The following is a 24,311-nucleotide window of genomic DNA, read 5'->3' as shown; positions in this document are numbered from 1 at the left end:
TTAGTTTGGCATTCTACTGGAAGAGCTARTACAAGGCTTGAGTTACAATGCTTGAAAAACAAATCTCTGAAAGAGGTGACAGTTATCACCATAGAGATCCTATTACATTACTACAGGGGCTATGTCATAAAACCTCAAAGCTACAGAATGGGGTCAAAATGGCAGCCATATTGGTCAGGGAGAAATTCAAAACCTGTAATGGGTGCGTGCTGGTGGCAGGGAAGGCGCAGGAGAACGAACTTGGTATAAACGGAGTCGTTTAATAAATGCTCACAAACTCCGAAAACCAACATATACAAATTAAAAAAAGTGAGTACAAAACCCGTCGCACACCAGAACATAACTTGCACCTAACATACAATCAAACAATCCCCGACAAGGACAATGAGGGGTAACAGAGGGTTAAATACACAACATGTAATTGATGGGATTGGAACCAGGAAGACAAGACAAAACTAATGGAAAATGAAAAATGGATCAGCGATGGCTAGAAGGTCGGTGACGTCGACCGCCGAACACRGCCCGAACAAGGAGAGGGACCGACTTCGGCGGAAGTCGTGACAAAACCAGTGTAATTAGAATTAATGGCAGTAGAGGCATAGGAGATGCATGTATCAGAAATAGAATTATAATCAACAAAAYATATTMTCATATAATTATAAATACAGTTTATACAGGTTTTATACCAACTTTCTGTATAAATAGCCTCTAAAATATATGTAAACAGACCATAAATGTCTCAGATTTTATTTTCTTGGAAAGTTGTGAGTGCTTTTATGATACAGTATCAGTAGTTGTTGCATTTACAAGTTGTCTCAGTCCTATCATCAACTGATTTCGGCCAGTGTACGGCTGTGGWTTGACTGCWTTGTTTGAATGGAAATGTTGGCATATTGGCATTTAATTTGAACAATTAATGGAAAAAWTCCTCTAAAACTGGCTGGCTAYCTAGCTAACYAACACACAGTACAGATAKATTCTACACATTCATTGTTTCACACCATATCTTATCACAGCACTGTCAAACCATAGTTGCCCAACTCCCTGAACAAAATGGCTGACCTTTGGACCATCTTAAGAATGTTCATGTCCATTTTAGTATTCTAATTCCTAATTCTATGGTTATCATTTTGAAATTCTAATAAACTCATCTCTATAGGTTAAATCAGAACACTGTATTGACAGAGATAGACATCACATATGCCACAGTGATAGGAAAATAGGTATTGACAACTTTTTTTCAACATAATACAAGATTATGGTATTGTTAAGGTTGCTTGGGACAATTAACATACTCTTTCCATGGTATTGGTTTCAGAAAGATATTGAATTATTTGCTCATAGTCATTAATAACTACCTTACTCTGCTAGCTGTTAAGAGTTAACGTTGACTCAGCTGCAGTCAGCCCTGTACAAAGTAAGGTAGTTAAGAGTTAACGTTGACTCAGCTGCAGTCAGCCCTGTACAAAGTAAGGTAGTTAATAGTTAACGTTGATCAGCTTGCAGTCAGACCGCTGTACAAGTAAGGTAGTTCAAGAGTTAATTGGACTCAGCTTGCAGTCAGCCCTGTACAGAGTAGGGTAGTTTAAGAGTAACTTATTGACTAGCTGCAGTCGCCTGTACAGTAAGGGTAGTTAAGAGTTAACGTTGACTCAGCTGCAGTCAGCCCTGTAAACAAAGTAAGGTAGTTAAGAGTTAACGTTGACTCAGCTGCAGTCAGCCCTGTAAAGTAAGGGTAGTTAGAGTTAACATTGACTCAGCTGCAGTCAGCCCTGTAAAGTAAGGTAGTTAAGAGTTAACATTGACTCAGCTGCGAGTCAGCCCTGTACAGAGTAAGGTAGTTAAGAGTTAACATTGACTGCTGCAGTCAGCCCTGTAAGAGTATCGGTTAGTTAAGAGTTAACTGACTCAGCCTGCGTACGCCTGTACAGAGTCAGGTAGTTAAGAGTTAACATTGCTCAGCTGCAGTCAGCCTGTAACAGAGTAACGGTTAGTTTAAGAGTTAACTTGACTCAGCTGCAGTCAGCCTGTACAAAGTAAGGTAGTTAAGATTAACGTTGACTCAGCTGCAGCAGCCCTGTACAAAGTAAGGTGTTAAGAGTTAAACGTTGACCAGCTGCCAGTCAGCCTGTCAAGAGTAAGGTAGTTAAGAGTTAACGTTGACTCAGCTGCAGTCAGCCTGTACAAAGTAAGGGTAGTTTAAGAGTTACGGTTGACTCAGCTGCAGTCAGCCCTGTACAGAGTAAGGTAGTTAAGAGTTAACGTTGACTCAGCTGCAGTCAGCCCTGTACAGAGTAAGGTGTTTGTTTAAAACTCCTCAGGTGGTGCTATGGTGAAGTGAACCAAAGGTCAACAAGTCTAGTTAGAATTCCAGCACATAGCTAGAGACTGTGACCCTCATATGAGCTTGGACAGAACACATGTCCTAATGTAAACAACAGTTAGAAATTCTGAAAAAATATTTTGGGAGAAAATAAAATCTATGTTTCGGTGTGGTTTGTACATTAGACAACAAGCCAAATGAGGCTCTCCAATATGGGCTGAAAGAACACGCATTAAAATAATGAACGTTACACAGTACTCTCCTCGCATTATCTGATTACTGCACAGATTTTTTTTTTTTACCATAGGCACTGCTAAATCGAAGAGATGGTAAATCCCACATCGGAAAGTTGACTCAATCTCATATGCTAAATGAATCTGAGTTTACATACTGTACACTTARCATGCGAAAGGTCAGAGTAAACCAGGTTAATAAAACAATGATATAACAACATAAGCCCTCCTGGTTATCAAGAGGGCTTCATCTTCCACAGTAGTCCATGTAGAAGCTGTCCCCCCCCTAGGATCATGGATATAAGGCAGTGGAAAGTCAATGAGTAGTCTTTGAGGGAAGTCAGCTCTGTCTCCAGTGCAGCTCACGTTGGTAAAGCAAAAATAGCATGGGGTCATTGAGGCCTAACCTACACATAACTCAGATACTTCAGACCAGACCTTCGTCCATATTCCAGTCACTGTTTTCCTTACTGKCCCTGAAGTCTGTTAACGTGCTGACATGGAAGCAAAATTGGAACCTATGCGTCCGTCCTGTCACACACACACAGATAGAGGCTAAACCACGCAACAGTACTTCTTCCACCATGACTTAGAAAGCTTCTTCATCTTGTCTGGAGTCCGTTTTGTCAGTTGATGCTGCTGCTGCTGACTGTCAGAGTGCTGGATGCTGGCCACGATGGCTGCGTCAAACACCTCTTTGAGATTCTTCTGGGTGAGTGATGAGCACTCCATGTATGACACGGCCCTCATGTCCTCGGCACACTGCTGGGCCTCCTGGGGCACCACAGGCCTCTCTTTGTACTTGGCCAGCTCAATCAGAACATTAACATCCTCCCGCAGGTCTGACTGGGTGCCCACCAGAACCACCGGTGCCTGCGGGCAGTGCCGGCGAATCTCTGGCACCCATTTCTCTGTTACGTTCTGGAAGGAGGAGGGGCTGACGACACTGAAGCACAGCAGGAAGATGTCTGCGTTGGTGTAGCAGAGCGGACGCAGCTTGTCAAACTCATCCTGCAGGGAGGAAWGGAGAGGAGAGGGGGGTTCATGGCACGACCTGATAACAAGTAGAACCGAGAATGGGCAAGCTCAACTCAATAGCCCTRCTTGTGAAAAGGTCTTTGAYTACACTTAGAAAAAAAGGTGCCATCTAGAACCTAAAAGGGTTATTTGGCTGTCCCATAGGAGAATCCTTTGAAACACCTTTTTTCGTTCCAGGTAGAACCCTTTCCACAGAGGGTTCTACATGGAACCCAAAAGGGTTCTACCTTAAACCGAAAAGGGTTCTACCTGGAACCAAAAAGGGTTCTCCTATGGGGACAGCCGAATAACCCTTTTTTCTAAGAGTGTAGAGGGTTGACAAGGGCATAGTCATAGCCAAGAGAAGGAAAATCCTGCCCTCATTGGATATGTCACCATGTGCATGGCTGTAACTAGTGGTGCCTCAGCCTCATGACAAAGTGTCTGTGGCAGGCAGGAACACACAATCTGTGTCCACAACCTGACAACCCATGACACCTGTATCAGTTTCAGTTAGCGTGACATGCCGTAGTGTGTCTGATTAGGGACAGCTTTTTCAGCGTAGCCTACAGTTGATTTTAATTTCTTCTAATGTTGCTGACTGACATGCCATTTAGTAATGAAGGTACTGTTCATGCCGACCAGCATATAATACACTAGCACGAATGCTAAATAGAAAAACTACCAATAGCTAAATTGTTGAGAGAGAGAGCATTGTTAAATTGCTAGAACATGACTATATTATAGATTTAAATAATTATCCTGAACATAAAATATAAACGCAACATGCAACAATTTCAAAGATTTTACTGAGTTACAGTTCATATTAGGAAATTAGGCCCTAATCTATGGATTTGACATGACTGGGCAGGGGTGCAGCCATGGGTGGGCCTTGGAGGGCATAGGGCAACCAACTAGAAAGCCAGGTCCAGCCAATCAGAATCGGTTTTCCCCCACAAAAGGGCTTTATTACAGACAGAAATACTCCTTAGCACCCCCCCAACCAATCCTGCAGGTGAAGAAGCCGGATGTGGAGGTACTGGGCTGGCGTGGTTACACGTGGTCTGTGGTTGTGAGGCCGGGAGGACATACTGCCAAATTCTCTAAAATGACGGAGGCAGCTTATGGTAGAGAAATTAACATTCAAATATCTGGCAACAGCTCTGGTAGAAATTCCTGCAGTCATCATGCCAATTGCACACTCCCTCAAAACTTGAGACATCTGTGGCATTGTGTTGTGTAACAAAACTGCATATGGCCTTTTATTGTCCCTAGCACAAGGTGCACCTGTGTAATGATCATGCTGTTTAATCAGCATCTTGATATGCAACACCTGTCAGGTGGATGGATTATCTTGGCAAAGGAGAAATGCTCACTAACAGGGATGTAAACAAATTAGTGCACAAAATTAGAGAAACAAGCTTTTTGTGCGTATGGGAAATATCTGGGATTTTTTATTTCAGCTCATGAAAACAACACTTTATATTTTTGTTTAGTATACATAAGACCATGACCCATAGTCCACACTTTTTCTGCCCCTGGAGCGGTGACATCATTTATATCACCAGCAAAAGAGTCCCTGAGTGGAGCGGTGACATCATTTATATCACCAGTTAAAGAGCCCGAGTGGAGTGGTGACATAATTTACATCACCAGCTAAAGAGCCCATGAGTAGAGCGGTGACATAATTTACATTACCAGTTAAAGAGCCCCTGAACAGAGCGGTGACATCATTTATATCACCAGCTAAAGAGCCCCTGAGTGGATAGGTGACATCCTTTATATCACTAGCTAAAGAGCCCAAGTGGAGCGATGACATCATTTATATCACCAGCTAAAGAGCCCCTGAGCAGAGCGGTGACATAATTTATATCCCATCTAAAGAGCCCCTGAGCAGAGCGGTGACATAATTTATATCCCATCTAAAGAGCCCCTGAGTGGAGCGGTGACATCTTTTATATCAGGTATAAGTGGCAGCTGGGCCATTGCACTGACGCCAATATGTGTGCTTATCTTCGCTAATGTGTGTTTAGTCATTTTATCTGGCAAACTTATTACACAACGTTCATATTACGTTTGCATATCTCCAATACATCTTGTTCTATAGGAGGGAAGATAACGGTGGCATTCCACTGCGATTATATTTTGGTGTTAATTGACAAACGTGCATTCTATCACTCATCTGTTTCTCTGATACACCCAGCTTGTGTGTACCCATTTCTTCCTGAGATTTTAATAGTGCATTTCCCTCCTCAGAGAGTAGCAGCAAAGGGTCTCCAGATCATTTCTGATTGGCTGGGAGTTAATTAGCGGTATCAGGAACCCAATGAGGTCAACAACATCCCCAGGAAGAGTAGCTGCTGCTTCAGCAACAGCTAATGGGGATCCCAATAAAATACTAAAACATTGACAGTGAGGGATTCTGTATTTGGTATTCAGGCAGTCTTCTGCATGCTTAGTACGCTAAATACATGGACTCAGTTATGCCCAGAGGAGCAGGCTGACATTGAGCATTGAAAAGGTAATAACTATTATTTTGTTGAATTGGCTCAGCCATTATCTCATATTTGTAGCACATCATAGGGTTGGGCGGGTGGTGCATGTGCTTTCACAATTATTTTGGTCTGTTTCATGAAAGCAAAATATTCATGCAAACGGAAATGTCATCTTGATTATTTTTCAATGTAACCAAGGTTGAACTATGTTATAACTAAGTTATAACTATGATATTGCTTGCATTGTCTTGTAAAACATTATTTCAAAACAATTGAAAAGATAATTGGTGTCTAATGAAAAGCCCATCGTCTCAGAGCCTCGCTGCTCTTTCTGCAGAGACAAAGCAGAACCCTATGAACCCACCGAGCTCAGCCTCCAGCCAGGGGCTCTCTCTGTGTCTAGACAGAACCGCTCTGGATCTCTCTTTGCCTGCTTTCATGGGCTGTTTTCCACTGCCGACTCTCTCCAGCCTGCTCTGCTCCTCAGAAACAGACCCATCTCGCGTTTCCTCTGACCAGCCCCAGCTGTGCCGAAGATACGTTTCCTTTCCAGGCTCAGATTCAATTCATTACACTTATAAAGTTTCCTATCTGTAATCGCCCCAAGCCTGTTACCCCCTCACATGTGGGGAAGACAGCATTTATCTGAGTAACCTCATTTCTGGTGCAGACTCATGACTGGACAAAAACACTACTGGAGCGCATCAATTTAGACAGATCCCTTATCTTCCCTACACTAGTAGACCATTTGAACCCATTCCGTACGTGTAGTTGCCTAGGGGGTTAGAAGAAGTTTGAGACATTTAGGAACAGCAAAAATGTCAACTTGTTTATTTTTAACGAATCCTTTACACTTCCAGGATTGTAGCGATCATATGAAACTGTTCTATAGGTGTATTTGAATTACAAACCTGTCCAGCTGTGTCACAAAGCTGCAGTTTCACTGGCTTGCCATCAACTGCCACGACCGCTGAAATAAAAAATACAACAAAGTATACATTTAATCAGCCAATATAACAAAGAATAAATTGGTAACCACAACGCAATTAAATACTGTTAAGGCCAGAATAGTGTTTTTATGGACAAACTATTGAGTATAACAATTACCATAGTCTTCCTGTTGCCAATGTACGGCAACAGACAGTTGACAGAAATTTTACACAAAAAAACCCGTTAGATTGTTGTAAGTCTGAGGCTGTTCAAAAATAGAATTCATAGAAAACAAGGTAAGGTAACACCTGTGCTGTTAAAAGTGCCAGATAAAAACAATTAATTGCATAGCCGTTGGACCACAATAGGTCCTAATAGCCTACCCGACTTAAAAAGGCACATATTTGTTAAGTTACCTGAAAAATTATCAAAGGCAGTTGGGACATATTTAGTTGGATATCCATTTGTGGTGTAGCTGACAATCAAGCTCGTCTTCCCAACTGCGCCGTCACCGACAAGCACACACTTCACTTTGCGCTCTCCGCCACCGGGCCGACACTTGGAGCCCGAAAACGACTCTCTGCTCCGAACCCTCGGAGGAGGAACCGGTGGGACCGCCGCCGACACCGCTACAGGTTTATAATCTCCGTCGTCCTGGGGTGGCATCGCCTTGTGGTATCGCCAATGGAACTGTCCAGCAACCAGTTAATCCTAGTTACSCCAAACCAGTAGTTTCCTAGATCTGACATCAACGGGACTTTCACAAGAACTGTCCCTTATCTTCTGTGGAGTTCCATGGCTGGAAAAAGTGTTGCCTTTCTACAAAGACGATGTAGACACCTTGATGTAAATCCCCCATTGTACAGAAATAAATTCCTCAAGCAATAAATCCAATAGGTGAAAATGTTTCCACCCTGTATGATTAGAAATGTATTTCCTGAATCTTTTCCAAAGTTGTAGTTTGCACTCCCCTCACCTACTCAGCCCTATGACTGTAAAAAAAGCTCAGCCTTCTACTCGTGAGCAACATGACATCATCAAACACCAGAGTCAGAAAAAACATTGCACCATTGACCAATAGCAACAAGCAAGCCCCCGTAGATTGCAAATATATCCTACTCTGTATGGGGTAGAATTMGATTATTTTTGTATAAAAATATTTTTTTATGAACTCATTTGTAAGGCTTCGTATGTTCAATGGTTTCCAATGCTCTACTATTGATGGTTAAATTGGACACAATTCTTACATTTGTATCCCTCAGCCTGTTTGATCTCACCAACAATACTTCTCTCGGATGAAATGACTGAGCGATGATACAGCAGCTCAAGTCTGCCATCTTGTGGACTGTGACATGAAAGACACTGTATTGAAAATCTCTAAGAACAAATTCGTATGTACATTGACAGCCTACACCGGGCAAACCCTCCCCTAACCCGGACGACGCTGGGCCAATTGTGCGCCGCTCTATGGGACTCTCAATCCCTGGTATCTTTCAAAAAGAGGGTGGTGTCATCTGCAAGCTGACATGATAATATCTGTCAACAATAGAGATCCCTTTTATATCGCTGGATTTTTAAAAACTTGTAAYAAGTTGGGCTTGAAGCAGGAAGAGGTAAATCGAAATTGGGCATCCTTGCCTAATTCCTCTTTTCAAATCAAATCTAGGAGAAGTGCCATGCTTTAATTGAACGGACCTGGTTCCATTCATATAAAGAATTTTAATAGTACTACAAAATAATTCCCCAAAACCAAATGTCTCAAGGGAGAGAAATATAAACTCAAATTCCACTTCCAAGGCTTTATAAAAGTTTAAGAATACAATAAAGCTATCTTGGAAGTTTAGATCAGAATAGTTAATAAGGTCTAACACCAGTCAGATATTGTTAGATATATGTCTATTCCTCATGAAGCCAGATTGGGTATGTTCTATAATTGAGCACAATACTGCCTTCATTCATTTTGCAAGAGGCTAATATTTTGTAGTCGTAATTGAGCAGACAGATTGGACGCCAATTATCGAGAAGCAAATATGTATTGGGTTTAGGTATTAATGTAATCAGACCTTGAGTCAAACTGGGAGGGAGAGCATTATTTGCAATGCTTTCAGAAAAGACCTCCAACAGAAATGGGGCTAACTGTTGATAAAACGTTTGTAAAACTCAGCAGATATACCATCAGTCCATCAGTTTTAAGTTGTTCATTTATTCTATTGATCTCTTCAACTATAATAAGGTCATCACACTGTTCCCTCTCTAAAGTGTTTTAATTGCAAATAGGCGATATGGCAGGAGCGCGAATTACAAGGAACGTTTGCCTCCTAAAAGTATTGTTCCACTCCGGACATATTTTAAAGTTACAACAGTGACGCACGTTGGAATTTGTTGACAGACAGCTAGCCAGCGATTGAAGGAATACGATCAAATCAACACTATGGCACAAACAGGGGTTGCTCTTGGCTTTTTGGAGGAGGCTGAACACTGGCAACTACAGAGTTATCAGTTCCCCAGCAAAGTTGGAGGCAAACCTGCATGGTTGAGTCAGTTGGACATCCCAGGTCTTCCTGAGTTAGCATGTGGGAAATGCCAACTTCCTACCGCATTTCTCATGCAAGTTTACGCTCCAATAACTGGACAGGATAGAAGTTTTCACCGAACTCTTTTTGTATTCTGCTGCAAGACACCAGACTGCTATTCACGAAACGACAGCCGTTGTCTGAAAGGTAAATAGCAGTTAGCAAACTAGCTATTGCATTTCTATCAACATCACACCTATAGTCACATGGTCAGGGAAGGAGAGGCTGGGATTATCCACCGCTCCCACCAGTGTAACGTTAGCTACTGCGGTGCAACAGTTGGGAGTGGGGTTTGAATTTGCAAACCTGTTAGAGGGCAAGCACATTACCACAAGATGAAACAATGAGCCAGATATTTCACCGATTGGATAAGTGTGAAGCATCCGGTTGGCGTTTCCACTCACTACCAAATATGGTGAGAGGAAGCCCAGTGGTCGGCAGTGGAAGATGGAGCCAGATGGATTTTGCCCGACATAATGGCAATTTACTCATTGATGAAACGTTTGACGTTTTCTGTTCTCAAAACTATAATCAAACAGAGTGGACTAAGTTTTGTAGATTTTACCAAAGTAAAAAAAAAAGTGGTTTAGAAGTAGTGCAACGGCAAATTGAGTTATTTCACACGTGCACTTCAGAGTAGGCGTTCCCTAACAGAAAAATGGAAATACATGCTACAACGCACCAATAGGATCTCGCTAGCTCTGCCCCCTCTGACTAATTTGCTCCCTTTTACAATACCAGGCTTTAGTCTTAGGTTAGTTATACAAATCTTTGACACTACCAAAGGTCCATGTCCATTCCTTGGCAAGAGGAAGCTGTTTGGTAGTTGCAAAAAGCTGCTGGGATTCATAGTGAGCTCTCCTTGTCCAGCTGAGCCTTGAGTGTTGTTATGATGTGCAACATTAATGATTATATTAATCAGAGGCAGGAATAAGCCCCGATCCACATCAACAGGACTGCAGTAGAGTCAGCAATTTTAAGTTCCTTGGCGTCCACATCACCAAGGACTTGACATGGACCAACACCACAACCCGTGTCAATATTTCCGAAGGCGGCTGATGAAATTTGGCATGCCACCCCGGATCCTCTCCAAATACTGCTGCACCATCGAGAGCGTCCTGACCGGTTACATCACAGCCTGGGACAGGGAATTGCTCTGTCCGCGACAGCAAGGCCTTCCAGCAGGTGGTGAAGACGGCCCAGTACATCACTGGGGCCGTGTTCCCACCCATCGAGGACATCTACTTGAAACAATGKCTGAGGAAGTCCCACAGCATCATCAAGGACCCCACACACCTCAGCCATGAGCTGTTCATTCCCTTACAGTATTGTAGAATGAGGTCTGATAGAAACTGTCTCTGAGTCTGTTAGTATCTACAAGCCATTAGAGCAGAGACTGCTGAACACTTGAACTGGACTGACCACCTGCTCTGACTCTCTGCACCTTATTACACACACCACAATGGCTGCTAGCAAACTCTTATTTACTATTGCTAATACTGCACAATTTAAACACTTATCCCCCAATACACATTAATATTGGACTAAAAATGGTCCCTTCCTGTATTATACTTATGCTAAAATGTTTATTCTATTGAGACATTTACTTTATGTTCATATTTTTATTTCTTGTTGCATTGTTTAAGGAACCTGCAAGCGTTTCGTTAGACGGTGTATACCATGTTTATCCTGTACATACGACTAATAAAACTTGAAACMAATTATGTTCCTCTGCTTTTATTCTGCTCAAGCTGACATTGAGATTACTCTTTTCCAGTATTTCGTAGCCAGTTGCCAAGGAGAAACGACTTTTATCCCTACGATCCTCCATCTGATGAAGACCCCAATTGGACTGAGCGTGACCCCTGTGTCCACGGTTCAGGGGTTAAACTATGCAAGCTATGTGGCTGTCCTGGTCAAAAAGTTTGCTCTAAATGCCATGCAGTGTCCTACTGCAGCAAAGAACACCAGACCATAGACTGGAAACACTGTCACAAGAAAGAGTGTTGCAAACAAGGTAATTATACTGCTACCATAAACTGTCATTCTATTTGTAATAATGATGAAATTGTGTTTTCTTGCCGCCTGAAAGATAAACATTCAACTTTCAATACATGTTTAGTGCCGTCCAGTGCAGTGCCTTCCCCATTCCTGTTCCCCGAGTTGGAATTGGTCACAGAGCCTGAGGAACATCAGAAAGAAGAGTCTAGTCAACTGGTGGGGGATGAACAGAATAATGTGGAATGCTCCTCCTTAGTTGACGGTAAGAAGTTAGACTGCATTGCATTTACATGCCTAGTCTTTTCAGATCCATTAAGACACCAAAAGGAGAAGGATGGGAGAAAATGTTGGCATTGGACCCAGCCTAAATAGGAGTCTATACATGATTACAATTTCTGTTGTAGAAAAGCATGCTTTCTATTCCACAGATTTGGCAGAGGCAGAACTTGAAAACATGGCCATGCATGAAACCGAAGATGGCAAAGTGTTCCAAAAGTTTAAACGGAGGATTGCATCAGAGCCACATCAGGTAACATAACTCTTCAGGCAGAATCCTCAGACATGAAGAGCATCAGAATTACTCAAATATATATTTGGCCATCGTGTAGATTACTCTGAAATTTTTATTTTTACTCTTAACAAATCGCTCGTGGACAGACGCACATCATTTAGGATGGTATCGTAGCTTCTGTCAAGACTGGGATGCAAAGACTTAACAGGAACTTGGTTCCTGTGCTCATATTTTTTTCTGTCACTGATCATTTGGACAAATCACGATTTCGCAAGTGTTCACATCTTTCGAATTTCATAAGGGGAGGTGACATTCGGCGAATGCTCTGGCTGAGAGTTTCCATGTAGCCGGGTGGAGACTTATTAGTATATTTTCATACATGTCCCCCAGAACTTAATCGAGCACCTGATGCAATTACACACGATTTTAGTTCTGGGTTTCCCTAGATTACTGAAGACCATAATATTGTGTTATTATTGTAGGTTTTGCGATATTTCAGAGATGGCTCTCCTCTTTGGGTTTCGTCTGAACATGTTCCTGTGGAGAAGTGCATCCCGCATTGTTCCTGTGGTTCCAGGCGTATCTTTGAATTRCAGGTATTTGCAACAGAAACAGAAACAGTTTCTATTAAACAAATTCAGGTAGGTCCCTCAATTTCTTTGTTTAGATCCTAGAGTAAATGTTTTGCAGCGGTCTGCGACTAATGAATACACCCCATATTAAGCCTAATCCTGGACTAAACCACACTTTCAGTGGAGATCTTTGATCCAGGACAGAACTTAATCTGGGTCCGGAAAACCAGACCTTAATGTTTCAACGTCTAAGGCTTGCTGTTTATAAATGACAATGTGCTGATAGTGTTTTGCATCGCAACAGGTCATGCCCCAGCTACTGAATGATCTGAAAGTGGACAGCCCTGATGCCAGTATAGACTGGGGAACCTTGGCTGTCTACACATGTGCTGACAGCTGTGACAAAGGCAACAAGTACTCTTCTGAATTCATCTGGAAACAAGATTTCACAGAACAGAAATAATTGTATTAAAATCCAAATGTACCTAGTTAAGAAAATATTTTGTGGGGTTTTTGCATAGTTATACTGTCATACTTTCATCTCAGTTTCTCTAGGAAAGGAAATAGCCACTATGCATAAACAGCCACAATCTGTTCCATTTCCAATCACRCATACATTTTGAGGAATATGACTTCAGGTTGTTACATTCTTACTTTATCACCATAAGCAAAAGACATGTCATTTGTTTTGCCATAGGACTAACAGTTTGCATAGCTTCAACAGGTTTAAAAACATTTCTGTAATGCAATGTCATTTTTTAAGCATTAAAGCTCAAATTAAAACACACTTAGCATGTTAATGTCATGTGACATTGAGTCCATTCATTAAACTGGTCATGCCATCTCAAATCCATGTACAGTCATTCCCTGGATTGTTGTAAATCTTGCCATACCCTGAAGACAAAGCTTTTTAAACTAAAGGAGGGAGATCAATTGGTAAGGAAACATTTAACTGCACAAGGTAGCAAAATAACATTTAAAACTAGAACAAATTACTGACAGGGCTTTCATGGTAGACCAAAAATACAGTGTGTGAATTAGGCTAGTTAGTCCATTATAGCATTAAAACATGAGGGTTCTTCAGTCATGACCAAAAACTGAATGAGAAATAAGACATGAGGTACATACAGATATGACTAACATTCCTAAGATGCAGACTAAGGTTGCATGATTAATGTTCCATTTTCTTGCCTTCAGTACCAGTCATCCAAACAATGTTCAAATAATGACAAATTGGGTAGTTAAGCCTTGCTGCGATACAATCCCAAGTGAGATTCTTCATACAACAATGAAAAAGACTAAACACCATTTAAAGAATCTTAATGTCTATAGGGAATGTGTGGACAAAGACGCACAGAAACTGTAGGTTAACAATAAAACCTACTTTAGAAAAATTAAAAGAGCCAGCCAAGACTGCCTCATTTAATAACAAGCAAGAGTCACTTAAAAATAAATAAAACTGCTAAAATACAGCATTTCTCCTAGTATCACCTTTATCTACTCCCCCAGATTCAGATCTACTCGTGAATACCATGTGTGTCCAGCATGAAGGAAGTTAGAGGTAGTTTCGCGASCCAATGCTAACTAGCATTAGCGCAGTGACTGGAAGTCTAGCATTAACTCACAAAACTACCTTTAACTTCCTTCATACTGGAAACAGACATAAAAATGGTATCCACGAGTTCATCTGACTAAGTAGATAAAAAGGCCTCATTGCCAAAATCTCAGAAGTATCCCTTTAAGGTGAATAGGAGGGGTCCCTGATTTGTTGATTAAACTGTACAGGTCCAATCAGAGTCCCAAAGTAACGGGTCACAACATAGGACAAGTGTCCCTGTGACTATTAAAACAAATTTAAAAAATAATGTCAGACAAATATTTACGTCGTCTTCCTGAATCCTTTCAAGATGGGGTAGATGTTTTCAAATGCTTCATAAATTTCTCCTCTCACCTTTGCACCTTGAAATAAGCAGCAACAATAGTAAAATACACAAGTTACATTTGACAAATTAAGGACAACAAATTCCCTTTTTCTACAGTGGCTTCCTAAAGTATTCACCCCCTTGGCATTTTTCCTATTTTGTTGCCTTACAACCTGGAATTAAAATGAATTTTTTGGGGGTTTGTATCATTTGATTTACACAACATGCCTACCACTTTGAAGATGCAAAATATTTTGAAATATGAAACAAGAAATAAGAAAAAAACAGAACTTATGTGCATAACTATTCACCCCCCCAAAGTCAATACTTTGTAGAGCCACCTTCTGCAGCAATTCCAGCTGCAAGTCTCTTGGGGTATGTCTCTATAAGCTTGGCACATCTAGCCAATGGGATTTTTGCCCATTCTTCAAGGCAAAACTGCTCGAGCTCCTTCAAGTTGGATGGGTTCTCAATTGGATTGAGGTCTGGGTGTTGACTAGGCCATTCCAAGACATTTAAATGTTTCCCCTTAACCCACTCAAGTGTTGCTTTAGCAGTATGCTTAGGGTCATTGTCCTGCATGGAAGGTGAACCTCGATCCCAGTCTCAAATCTCTGGAAGACTGAAACAGGTTTCCCTCAAGAATGTCCCTGTATTTAGCGCCATCCTTCAATTCTGAAAAGTTTCCCAGTCCCTGCCGATGAAAAACATCCCCACCACCATGCTTCACTGTGGGGATGGTATTCTCGGGGTGATGAGGTGTTAGGTTTGCGCCAGACATAGTGTTTTCCTTGATGGCCAAAAAGCTAAATTTTAGTCTCATCTGACCAGAGTACCTTCTTCCATATGTTTCGGGAGTCTCCCACATGCCTTTTAGCAAACACCAATGGCTTTTTTTCTGGACACTCTTCTGTAAAGCCCAGCTCTGTGGAGTGTATGGCTTAAAGTGGTCCAATGGACAGATACTCCAACTCCAATCTACACTGTGGAGTTTTGCAGCTCCTGCATGGTTATCTTTGTTGCCTCTGATTAATGCCCTCCTTGCCTGGTCCGTGAGTTTTGGTGGGCGGCCCTCTCTTGGCAGGTTTGTTGTGCCATATTCTTTCCATTTTTTAATAATGGATTTAATGGTGCTCCATGGGATGTTCAAAGTTTCAGATATTTTTTTATAACCAACTCTGAACTGTACTTCTCCACAACTTTGTCCCTGACTGGTTTGGAGAGCTCCTTGGTCTTCATACTGCCCCTTGCTTAGTGGTGTTGCAGACTCTGGGGCCTTTCAGAACAGAGATCATGTGACACTTAAATAAAGTCCACCTGTGTGCAATCGAACTTATTATGTGACTTCTGAAGGTAATTGGTTACCCCATTTCTTATTTAGGGGCTTCATAGCAAAGGGGGTGAATACATATGCACGCACCACTTTTCCATATATATATATATATATATATTTTTTTTTTTTCCCCCCTTCGTTTTTTCGTTGCACTTCACCAATTGACTGTTTGTCCATTACATGAAATCCAAATCTATTTAAATTACAGTTTGTAATGCAACAAGATAAAGACAAACGCCAAGGGGGTGAATACTTTTGCAAGGCACTGTATGTCATTAGGAGAAAAACTCACCTGTTAATACAACTTTCCCTGAAACGAATATCAACAGGACAATTCTGGGTTTGATCATTCTATAGATTAGCCCAGGGAATAACTCCGGTTCATAACTGAAAAACAAGAAAACGATTAGGCCTAGTTCTGATATTTGCTCTCAGTACTAAATCACTTTAGGAATACCAATCGCAGTATTATAAATAATGAACAAAATGACAGAATTCCAAGTATGACAATGCATCTCCTCAGATATTATAGACTTTAGTATTGCAGTAGTGAATTTTACAAACCTGCTGAACTGCTGGTGAGTTAGTACAAGTCCCTCTAACCGAATGGGGAATTTGACATCACAGCTGCCCACCATGTTCTGTATCTTGAAATCAAGGAATTTGGCTGGGAAGCCCAACTTCTGCACGACTCTGGCATATTTCCTGGCCGCTAGGCGGGACTGCTCTTCGCTAGAGGGGGAAGAGGGAGCATGAGGCCTTTAAATAGATGTTCTCATACATTTTGTGTTTTTTCTTTGTTGAAAGAAGATACTAACCTTTTGGCTCCTGTGCACACCATTTTCCCAGAGCTGAAGATAAGTGCAGTTGTTCTTGGCTCTCGTATTCTCATGATAACAGCAGCAAATCGCTGTAAGACAAAGTTGTGAATTTTTCAATAGAACAGTGTCTTGGTGGGACATTCTCAGACCAGAAGCAACATGCCTTTCAGGCCCACTCTAGTTAGCATTTTAGCTTGGTCCCATTTCACCTTTCCCTGGGCCCTGACAATGATTTGGAAAAGGTATGTACAGCACTAGTTATTATATAGGATGAGCTGTGTATTCTTGACATGGGTCTGAATACTTTGCGAATTCCCTTTCCCACATTTTTAGAATAAGGCTGTAACGTAACATTGATTAAATTGTCTCTTAATCTACACACAATACCCCATATTGACAAAGCAAAAACTGCTTTTTAGAAATGTTTCCAAATATGAAGAAAAAAACTGAAATCACATTTACATAAGTATTCAGGCCTTTTCCTCAGTACTTTGTTGAAGCACCTTTGGCAGCGTTTACAGCCTCGAGTTTTCTAGGGTGACACAACAAGCTTGGGGCACCTSTATTTGGGGAGTTTCTCCCATTCTTCATTGTAGATCCTCAAGCTCGTCAGGATCGATGGGAAGCGTCGCTGCACAGCTATTTTCAGGTCTCTCCGAASATGTTAGATCGGGTTCAAGTCCGGGCTCTGGCTGTGCCACTCAAGGACATTCAGGGACTTGTCCCGAAGCCACTCCTGCATCGTCTTGGCTGTGTGCTTAGGGTCGTTGTCCTGCTGGAAGATGAACCTTCACCCCAGTCTGAGGTTTTCATCAAGGACCTCTGTACTTTGCTCCGTTCATCTTTCCTTTGATCCCGATTAGTCTCCCAGTCCCTGAAAATCATCCCCACAGCATGATGCTGCCACCACCATGCTTTACCGTAGAGATGCTATTGGCCAGGTGATGAGCGGTGTCTGGTTTCCTCCAGACTTGACGCTTGGCATTCAGGCCAAAGTTTAATCACGGTTTCATCAGACCAGAGAATCTTGTCAGAGTCCTTTAGGTGCCTTTTTGGCAAACTCCGGGGCTATCATGTGCCTTTTACTGAGGAGTTGCTTCTCTTCACCAAAGGCCTGCAGATATGGTTGTCGTTCTGGAAGGTTTTCCCTTCTCCACAGAGGAACTCTGGAGTTCTGTCATAGTGACCATTGAGTTCTTTGTCACCTCCCTGACCAAGGTCCAGGTCCTTCTCCCCTGATTGCTCAGTTTGCCCAGGCAGCCAGCTCCAGGAAGAGTCTTGGTGGTTCCAAACTTCTTCGATTTAAGAATGATGGAGGACACTGCATTCTTGGGGGCCTTCAATGCTGCATTAATTCTTTGGTACCCTTCCCTAGATCTGTGCCTAGACACAATCCTGTCTCTGAGCTCTACGGACAATTCCTTCGACCTCATGGCTTGGTTTTTGCTCCGACTTGCACGGTCAACTTTGGGACCTTATATAGACTGATGTGTGCCTTTCCAAATCATGTCCAATTAATTGAATTTACCACAGGTGGACTCCAATCAAATTGGAGAAACATCAATGATGATCAATGGTAACAGGATGCACCTGAGCTCAATTTTGAGTCTCATAAATACTTATGTAAATAAGGTATCTTTTTTATTTGTAATAAATTTGCTTAAAAAACGGAAACGTTTGTGTGTAGATGAGGGAAAAATCGAATATAACCCATTTTAGAATAAGGCTGTAACAAAATGTGGATAAAGTGAAGGGGTCTGAATACTTTATGAATGCACTAACTACATTTAAATAATTTAGCAGACAAACTTATCCAGAGTGACTTACAGGAGCAATTAGGGTTAAGTGCCTTGCTGAAGGGCACAGACAGATTTTTCATCTAGTCAGCTCTGGGATTTGAACCAGCAACCTTTCGGTTACTGGCACAACACTCTTAACCARCAGGCTACTGATGTACATACCCATTACTTATATATTGTCCATACTAACCACACACACAACCCATATTTATATTACGGACTGACATTGCTTCTTCTGATATTTCTTGTTTCTTTTTTTGTGGGGGCCGGGGGGGTTTATTAGCATTGTACTGTTGGACACACCCTGCTGGAGCTAGAATCAAGCATTTCGCTGCACCTGCTTTAACTTATCACTCGTACCCATATACGGGTTGAAAACAGAAGATTTGAGCACTGATAAACAGCTAAATTCTAATGCGGTGGCTGTAGAGTAAAATGCCATACATGATGTCAGAGCTCTGGCTTTGCGCTTCACAGCACTGTATGGGTTCAGAGCTTGAGCATTTCGCACGACAAGACGTTGCCCCCATTCCTCCCGCAACTTTTGCACAAAAAAAAAAATGTCTGAGAGGTAAATGCTGTAAATTAAGAGGACTCAATGTATTTTGAAATATGAGATGTTGAGAACTATAATAAAAACCTTTGATGTCATACATCAATATATACATATCTTGCATTACTCATCATATGTATATACTGTATTCTATGCTATCTATTGCATCTTAGCTTATGCTGCTCTCACATATATTTATACATTGTTATTCCTTTCACTTAGACGTGTGTGTATTAGGTTTTTGTTGTGGAACTGTTATATTACTTTAGATATTGCTGCACTGTTGAAAATAGAAGCACAAGCATTTCGCTACACTCGCAATAACATCTTCTAACCATGTGTATTGTGACCAATAAAATTTGATCCAAGCAAGCCAAACGTGCACTTCACATTTCCATATAAAAAAAACTCATATACAGTGTCAACGTTTATGATCACCATGTTTGAGGTACAGTTACAAGACGGCATGACAACATACCCTTGGTTGTTCTGAACAGAATGAGTGTCTGTTGTGAAGAAAATTCACCACGGCACACACATCTGAATGCACTCATGACCCCTATGCGCACCAAAATGATGATCCGTTTCCTTGAATTGCGAAAGCCTAACACTGTTGTGTCCTATATTATAACTTAGCTAGTCATGTTGACAATAGAACAGGTTTTCAAATGATGCCCATCTGACCCAGATTGCAATTTATAATGGACGACTTTTGGATTGCGTTAACAACAGCAGTAATTGTGTGATGGTGGGGATGCAGGGCTGTGTTCCAAACAAAACAACCACAAGTGTACTGCTCTAGTTCCTCAACGGCACAGCCAGGAGAGCAAAAAAAAAAGCACTTTATAGTTGATGACTCTCTTTGAGTCATAAAAGTACATTGAGATTACTTAGGAATTGTGTACATTGGAGAGGTGTGTGGCCACTTGGACACCAGTTAGTCCTCTCAAACAAACCCTTGTCATTTTTTATGTTGCACTTACCCCACATTCTCCAGAAATAGTCTTATGTTACTGAATGTATCCAGAGTATTTTCAGATTTCGTTATCAAATAATGCGGCGAATAGTACAGTAAATGTAAAATGCACATCAAATCAACAGTGTAATGTTTAGATTCAGTCATGAGTCAGATGAACTGTTGCCAAAATTTCCATAACCTCTAAACTGTTCCCTTTCCATTGCTACCATGGTCAATTCACATGACGGTAAATGGTTAGCATCTGCTAATCTGTGTAAGCAACAAATTAATTTTGATTTGCAAATGAATAATAACAATATGCTTACCTTTGGATTGTACTCAGCATTTCTAGCTCGGAGTGCTATTGTTTTTAAGTCAAGTTTGCAGCCCAAGTTCACAGTGGATACGATATTCCTAGAGGGAAGGAAATAAATCATGCAATCAGGATGGGAGATTCTCCTTTTTGATATGGTCACATCACTATAAAAATCCAATTCAAACCATCACTATTCACCTTAATCTTTTAGCTTCTTGTGTTTCAGCTTTATAGCAGTACCTACATAGTGGTTGAGACTAACACATTATTCAAGAACACTTACTGTAGTTGTGGGACAATCCCAGAGCTCTCAGAGGCAGGTGTGGCAGGTGTGATGGGTGTCATGGGGGTTAGCGGTGTAGTGGTGTAGAGAGGGGTGTTTCCCGGCAGTGTGGTGGTGGTGACCGTTTGGGAGTGATAAAGCTGTGGCGTCTGTCCCGAGCCCCCTGACACCCCACCCTGCTGAGTCGAAGCCTGCTGCTGCTGTTGTTGCCGATGCTGCTCCTCCAGGAGAGACAGGCTGTTGGTGTTGGTCACAGGTTGGGGAGTCAGACCACTGCCATAGGGCATCATGGGGCTGAAGATGGGCATTCCAGGCGTCATTGCCCCCTTTAAAAGATGTGAGAACAAGCCCTCCATTAGGCTAACAGCTGTGTTGTGTGCTGTGCTGACAACAAAAACATCTCACTGAAATTTATTAATAGTCTAATTAGTTACCTGAGGGGAGGCAAGACCCTGGAAAGGAGGCAAACTGTTGTTCTGCTCCATGTCTTCAAATTATGAAGCGGGACAGTTGGTTGACCGTCTCAAAGGAAATAAATTCAGAGACCTAGGACTAGGAGCAATTCTGTATTTGAAAATGTCGACAAAAGTCATGTGTTGGAACAGAGCGTAGCAGCGAACCCCTTATCTAGATTATTTTGACCTGAAAGAATATAAGAAAAAAAACAAAGTTAGCTAATCATTGAGACCGGTGAAATTGATACCAAGTAACACTGCTGTCAAGAAACTTGATCATGACTCAACTATACCACATTGTAGCAAGCGAAAAACTATTGACCGCTAACGTTAGCTAGCTAGTTAACAAACTTAGCCTTTGCATACCTTCAGCTAGCTACAGACAGCAGTAGTGGCGKACGAAATCCCTCTTAATATAGCTAGCACATGTTACAATGTATGCAGTTGTTCACAGAACGCGTGTGTGAGTAAAATTTGTTTGGTGCAAAAATCGCACCTGAATTGATGATTGGCAGAGCTGGCCAGTCTAACGTTAGCGTAGTATTTACGCTAGCTAGCTACTCCCATGTCAACACTCATGTGGTCATAAGTGTTTTGCACACTAAGTGGTGAAGTTGTGAGCTGTTGAGATATGACAACATTTTCAAATACTCACCACGTCTCTAAAACTGCACTTAAAATGTCACATTAAAAATCTAGCCGCTGTTTTCACTGGTTCATGCGCTCACTGGCTCAAAACAGTTATATCCGGTATGTTACTTGAACACTTCCGGTGTCAAAGTTCACATAACATTTTGGGTTATTTTATCTGGCAGGAGCAAAGGCAAAAGTTATCCAAAATTCAAAACAGAAAGTGCCGTTCAAGAAAAAAGGGTTGGCATTATGCATTTTCTTTCGTGATTTTCTTTGGTTCAAACCCTGTTTCAGCAGTTCCCCTCAACCCTTACATATGTGGCAGRAGAAAGATAATCCCTGGTTTCTGGCCTTTGTCAGAAGCGTTACCCTTGGTTGCATAGGGGCAGTGGCGATTTTAGCATGTAAATCTTGGTGGAGCAAAAAAATAATAAGTGGGATGCATGCCAGCAAAGACACTACACAACACGAAATAGGACCATCGTTAAATCTCCGAGCTGTATACCAAAACCATCATTATTAACGTTGCACGTGAAAACGCTCGTAATCTAACGCTTGCCTCAGACCACTCGTAGAACAGCTACACGCATCGGCCGATTATTTTTCGCCCTCCCGTGTAACTTTATACACATGAGATATTCGCTGAACAGAATCACGTGGTGATTCTACGTGGTGAATCAGCCTCTGTTCCCGCCGATAACTTTAGAACAAAATTGACTACAAATAAAGTTGCCAATGTCTTTACAAATAATACAAGCCAGCGACGTATAAAAAATGCTTCAAATTAAAACCGAGATGACTGCAATAAAATATAAATACAGTAGGTTATAGGCATATTTACATTAAATTGACAAGTTTCATGCTCAATCAATTGAGTTATATTTTGCTACTTGTAGGCTCTGTTGGCTAATGTTTCATGTGTAGCCTAACGTACGCAATGATCTTGATTTAGTGCATTATTTTAGGTTAAGCGTTAGAATAAACCGACTCAATATTTGCAGCCATTGGTGATATCTTTCTAGGAGCTGATCCGTCCTCAGTATTGTGGAATAATTCTAGTGGTATGGTAATTGGTAAGATTTGAATGGAGAAAGCTGATTCGAGAGCAGCATTGTTGTTCTATCGATCCTATCAGTATCGACAAATGCTTCACAAATGCTCCACCAACTTGCTGATTAATTGAACGCGGCACGTGTATAACAACCAGTTAGCAAGTCTGAAATGTCAGTTTCCTAGTTCCGACTAGCATCTGAATGCGGCATTACAACTTCGGCTGGTGAAGGAAAGATGCATGGTTAAAAAGCTCGTAAACCTAAATTCCATTGCTATCGACAACCGCCCCCTGGTCAATTATGGCACAGGTGGTAGTAGATTCAGTTCCGGCTTTCCAACCTCAATCTCTAAACACCCCTATTTGGCTAAAAGTATTATTGCAAGCCTTAACCAATTCTCGTCTAAGGAGACACTTCCAATCTTTGGACCGATGGCATATACAGTGGCAAGAAAAAGTATGTGAACCCTTTGGAATTACCTGGATTTCGCCATTAATGCAAATTTGTTCTGATCTTCATCTAAGTCACAACAATAGACAAACATAGTGTGCTTAAACTAATAAAACACGAATTATTGTATTTTTCTTGTCAATATTGAATACATCATTTAAACATTCACAGTGTAGGTTGGGAAAAGTATGTGAACCCCAAAGCCAATGACTTCTCCAAAAGCTAATTGGAGTCAGGAGTCAGCTAACCTGGAGTCCAATCAATGAGACAAGATTGGAGATGTTGGATTGAGCTGCATTGCCCAATACAAAATACTCACAAAATTTTTGTTTGCTATTCACAAAAAGCATTGCCTGATGTGAACCATGCCTCGAACAAAAGAGATCCCAGAAGACCTAAGATGAAGAATTTTTGACTTGCATTAAGCTGGAAAGGGTTACAAAAGTATCTCTAAAAGCCTTTATGTTCATCAGTCCACTGTAAGACAAATTGTRTATAAATGGAGAAAGTTCAGCACGGTTGCTACACTCCCTAGGAGTGGCCATCCTGCAAAGATGACTGCAAGAGCACAGCGCAGAATGCTCAATGAGGTTAAGAAGAATCCTAGTGTCAGCTAAAGACTTACAGAAATCTCTGGAACATGCCAGCATCTCTGTTGACGAGTCTACGATACGTAAAACACTAAACAAGAATGGTGTTCATGGGAGGACACCACGGAAGAAGCCACTGCTGTCCAAAAAAAACATCGCTGCATGTCTGAAGTTTGCTAAAGTTCACCTGGATGTTCCACAGCGCAAAATATTCTGTGGACAGATGAAACTACAATTGAGTTGTTTGGTAGGAACACACAACACTATGTGTGGAGAAAAAAAGGCACAGCACACCAACATAAAAACCTCATCCCAACTGTAATGCTGGAGGGTGCGTCATGGTTTGCGAATGTTTTGCTGCCTCAGGGCCTGGACAGCTTGCTATCATCGATGGAAAAATGAATTCCTAAGTTTATCAAGACATTTTGCAGGAGAATGTAAGGCTATCTGTCCGCCAATTGAAGCTCAACAGAAGGTGGGTGATGCAACAG

General features: G+C 41.5%; 3 protein-coding genes and 1 long non-coding RNA gene across 6 annotated transcripts; 2 read left to right on the top strand and 2 right to left on the bottom strand.

Annotated features, from left to right (window-relative positions):
- Positions 1–206: 206 nt before the first annotated feature.
- On the top strand, positions 207–2,291 carry LOC139029189 (uncharacterized). 2 transcript variants are annotated; one of them, XR_011481486.1, is made up of 3 exons: positions 207–1,474; positions 1,785–1,840; positions 2,199–2,291. It is a non-coding gene; the product is annotated as an uncharacterized lncRNA (long non-coding RNA). The 2 variants fall into 2 exon arrangements; XR_011481485.1 differs by lacking the exon at positions 207–1,474 and adding an exon at positions 1,557–1,580 and having other exon boundaries at positions 1,735–1,840.
- Positions 2,292–2,302: 11 nt separating this feature from the next.
- LOC111978793 (rho-related GTP-binding protein RhoU) lies at positions 2,303–8,064 on the bottom strand. Its single transcript, XM_024009035.2, has 3 exons — positions 7,415–8,064; positions 6,980–7,038; positions 2,303–3,567 (listed from the first exon to the last, which is right to left on the bottom strand). Exons 1-3 carry the CDS (start codon positions 7,662–7,664, stop codon positions 3,112–3,114), a joined length of 765 nt encoding a protein of 254 aa, XP_023864803.1. The 5' UTR covers positions 7,665–8,064; the 3' UTR covers positions 2,303–3,111.
- A 1,271-nt stretch (positions 8,065–9,335) lies between these two features.
- On the top strand, positions 9,336–13,442 carry pdcd2 (programmed cell death 2). Its single transcript, XM_024009031.2, has 6 exons — positions 9,336–9,718; positions 11,349–11,588; positions 11,694–11,834; positions 12,001–12,101; positions 12,566–12,679; positions 12,960–13,442. Exons 1-6 carry the CDS (start codon positions 9,430–9,432, stop codon positions 13,116–13,118), a joined length of 1,044 nt encoding a protein of 347 aa, XP_023864799.1. The 5' UTR covers positions 9,336–9,429; the 3' UTR covers positions 13,119–13,442.
- tbp (TATA box binding protein) lies at positions 13,289–22,331 on the bottom strand. 2 transcript variants are annotated; one of them, XM_024009032.2, is made up of 8 exons: positions 21,751–22,331; positions 21,075–21,282; positions 20,641–20,966; positions 20,368–20,455; positions 16,729–16,820; positions 16,475–16,642; positions 16,203–16,297; positions 13,289–14,614 (listed from the first exon to the last, which is right to left on the bottom strand). In XM_024009032.2, exons 2-8 carry the CDS (start codon positions 21,123–21,125, stop codon positions 14,535–14,537), a joined length of 900 nt encoding a protein of 299 aa, XP_023864800.1. In that variant the 5' UTR covers positions 21,126–21,282; positions 21,751–22,331; the 3' UTR covers positions 13,289–14,534. The 2 variants fall into 2 exon arrangements, with proteins under 2 accessions (XP_023864800.1, XP_023864801.1); XM_024009033.2 differs by having other exon boundaries at positions 21,075–21,186.
- Between the last annotated feature and the right edge of the window lie 1,980 nt (positions 22,332–24,311).

The sequence above is a fragment of the Salvelinus sp. IW2-2015 genome, linkage group LG18 (assembly GCF_002910315.2).
Source record: "Salvelinus sp. IW2-2015 linkage group LG18, ASM291031v2, whole genome shotgun sequence".
NCBI lineage: Eukaryota > Metazoa > Chordata > Actinopteri > Salmoniformes > Salmonidae > Salvelinus > Salvelinus sp. IW2-2015.
This window is presented reverse-complemented; position numbering and strand designations above follow the sequence as displayed.

Excerpts from the sequence above, each read along its gene's own strand:
- LOC111978793 (XM_024009035.2), bottom strand. The coding sequence starts at position 7,664 with ATGCCACCCCAGGACGACGGAGATTATAAACCTGTAGCGGTGTCGGCG. Across the intron at positions 7,039-7,414 it reads TGCCTTTGATAATTTTTCAG|CGGTCGTGGCAGTTGATGGC; the intron begins GTAACTTAACAA and ends TTTTTATTTCAG. Across the intron at positions 3,568-6,979 it reads TTTGTGACACAGCTGGACAG|GATGAGTTTGACAAGCTGCG; the intron begins GTTTGTAATTCA and ends TCCTCCCTGCAG.
- tbp (XM_024009032.2), bottom strand. The coding sequence starts at position 21,125 with ATGGAGCAGAACAACAGTTTGCCTCCTTTCCAGGGTCTTGCCTCCCCT. Across the intron at positions 20,967-21,074 it reads AGGGTCTTGCCTCCCCTCAG|GGGGCAATGACGCCTGGAAT; the intron begins GTAACTAATTAG and ends CATCTTTTAAAG. Across the intron at positions 16,298-16,474 it reads ACTCACCAGCAGTTCAGCAG|TTATGAACCGGAGTTATTCC; the intron begins GTTTGTAAAATT and ends CTTGTTTTTCAG.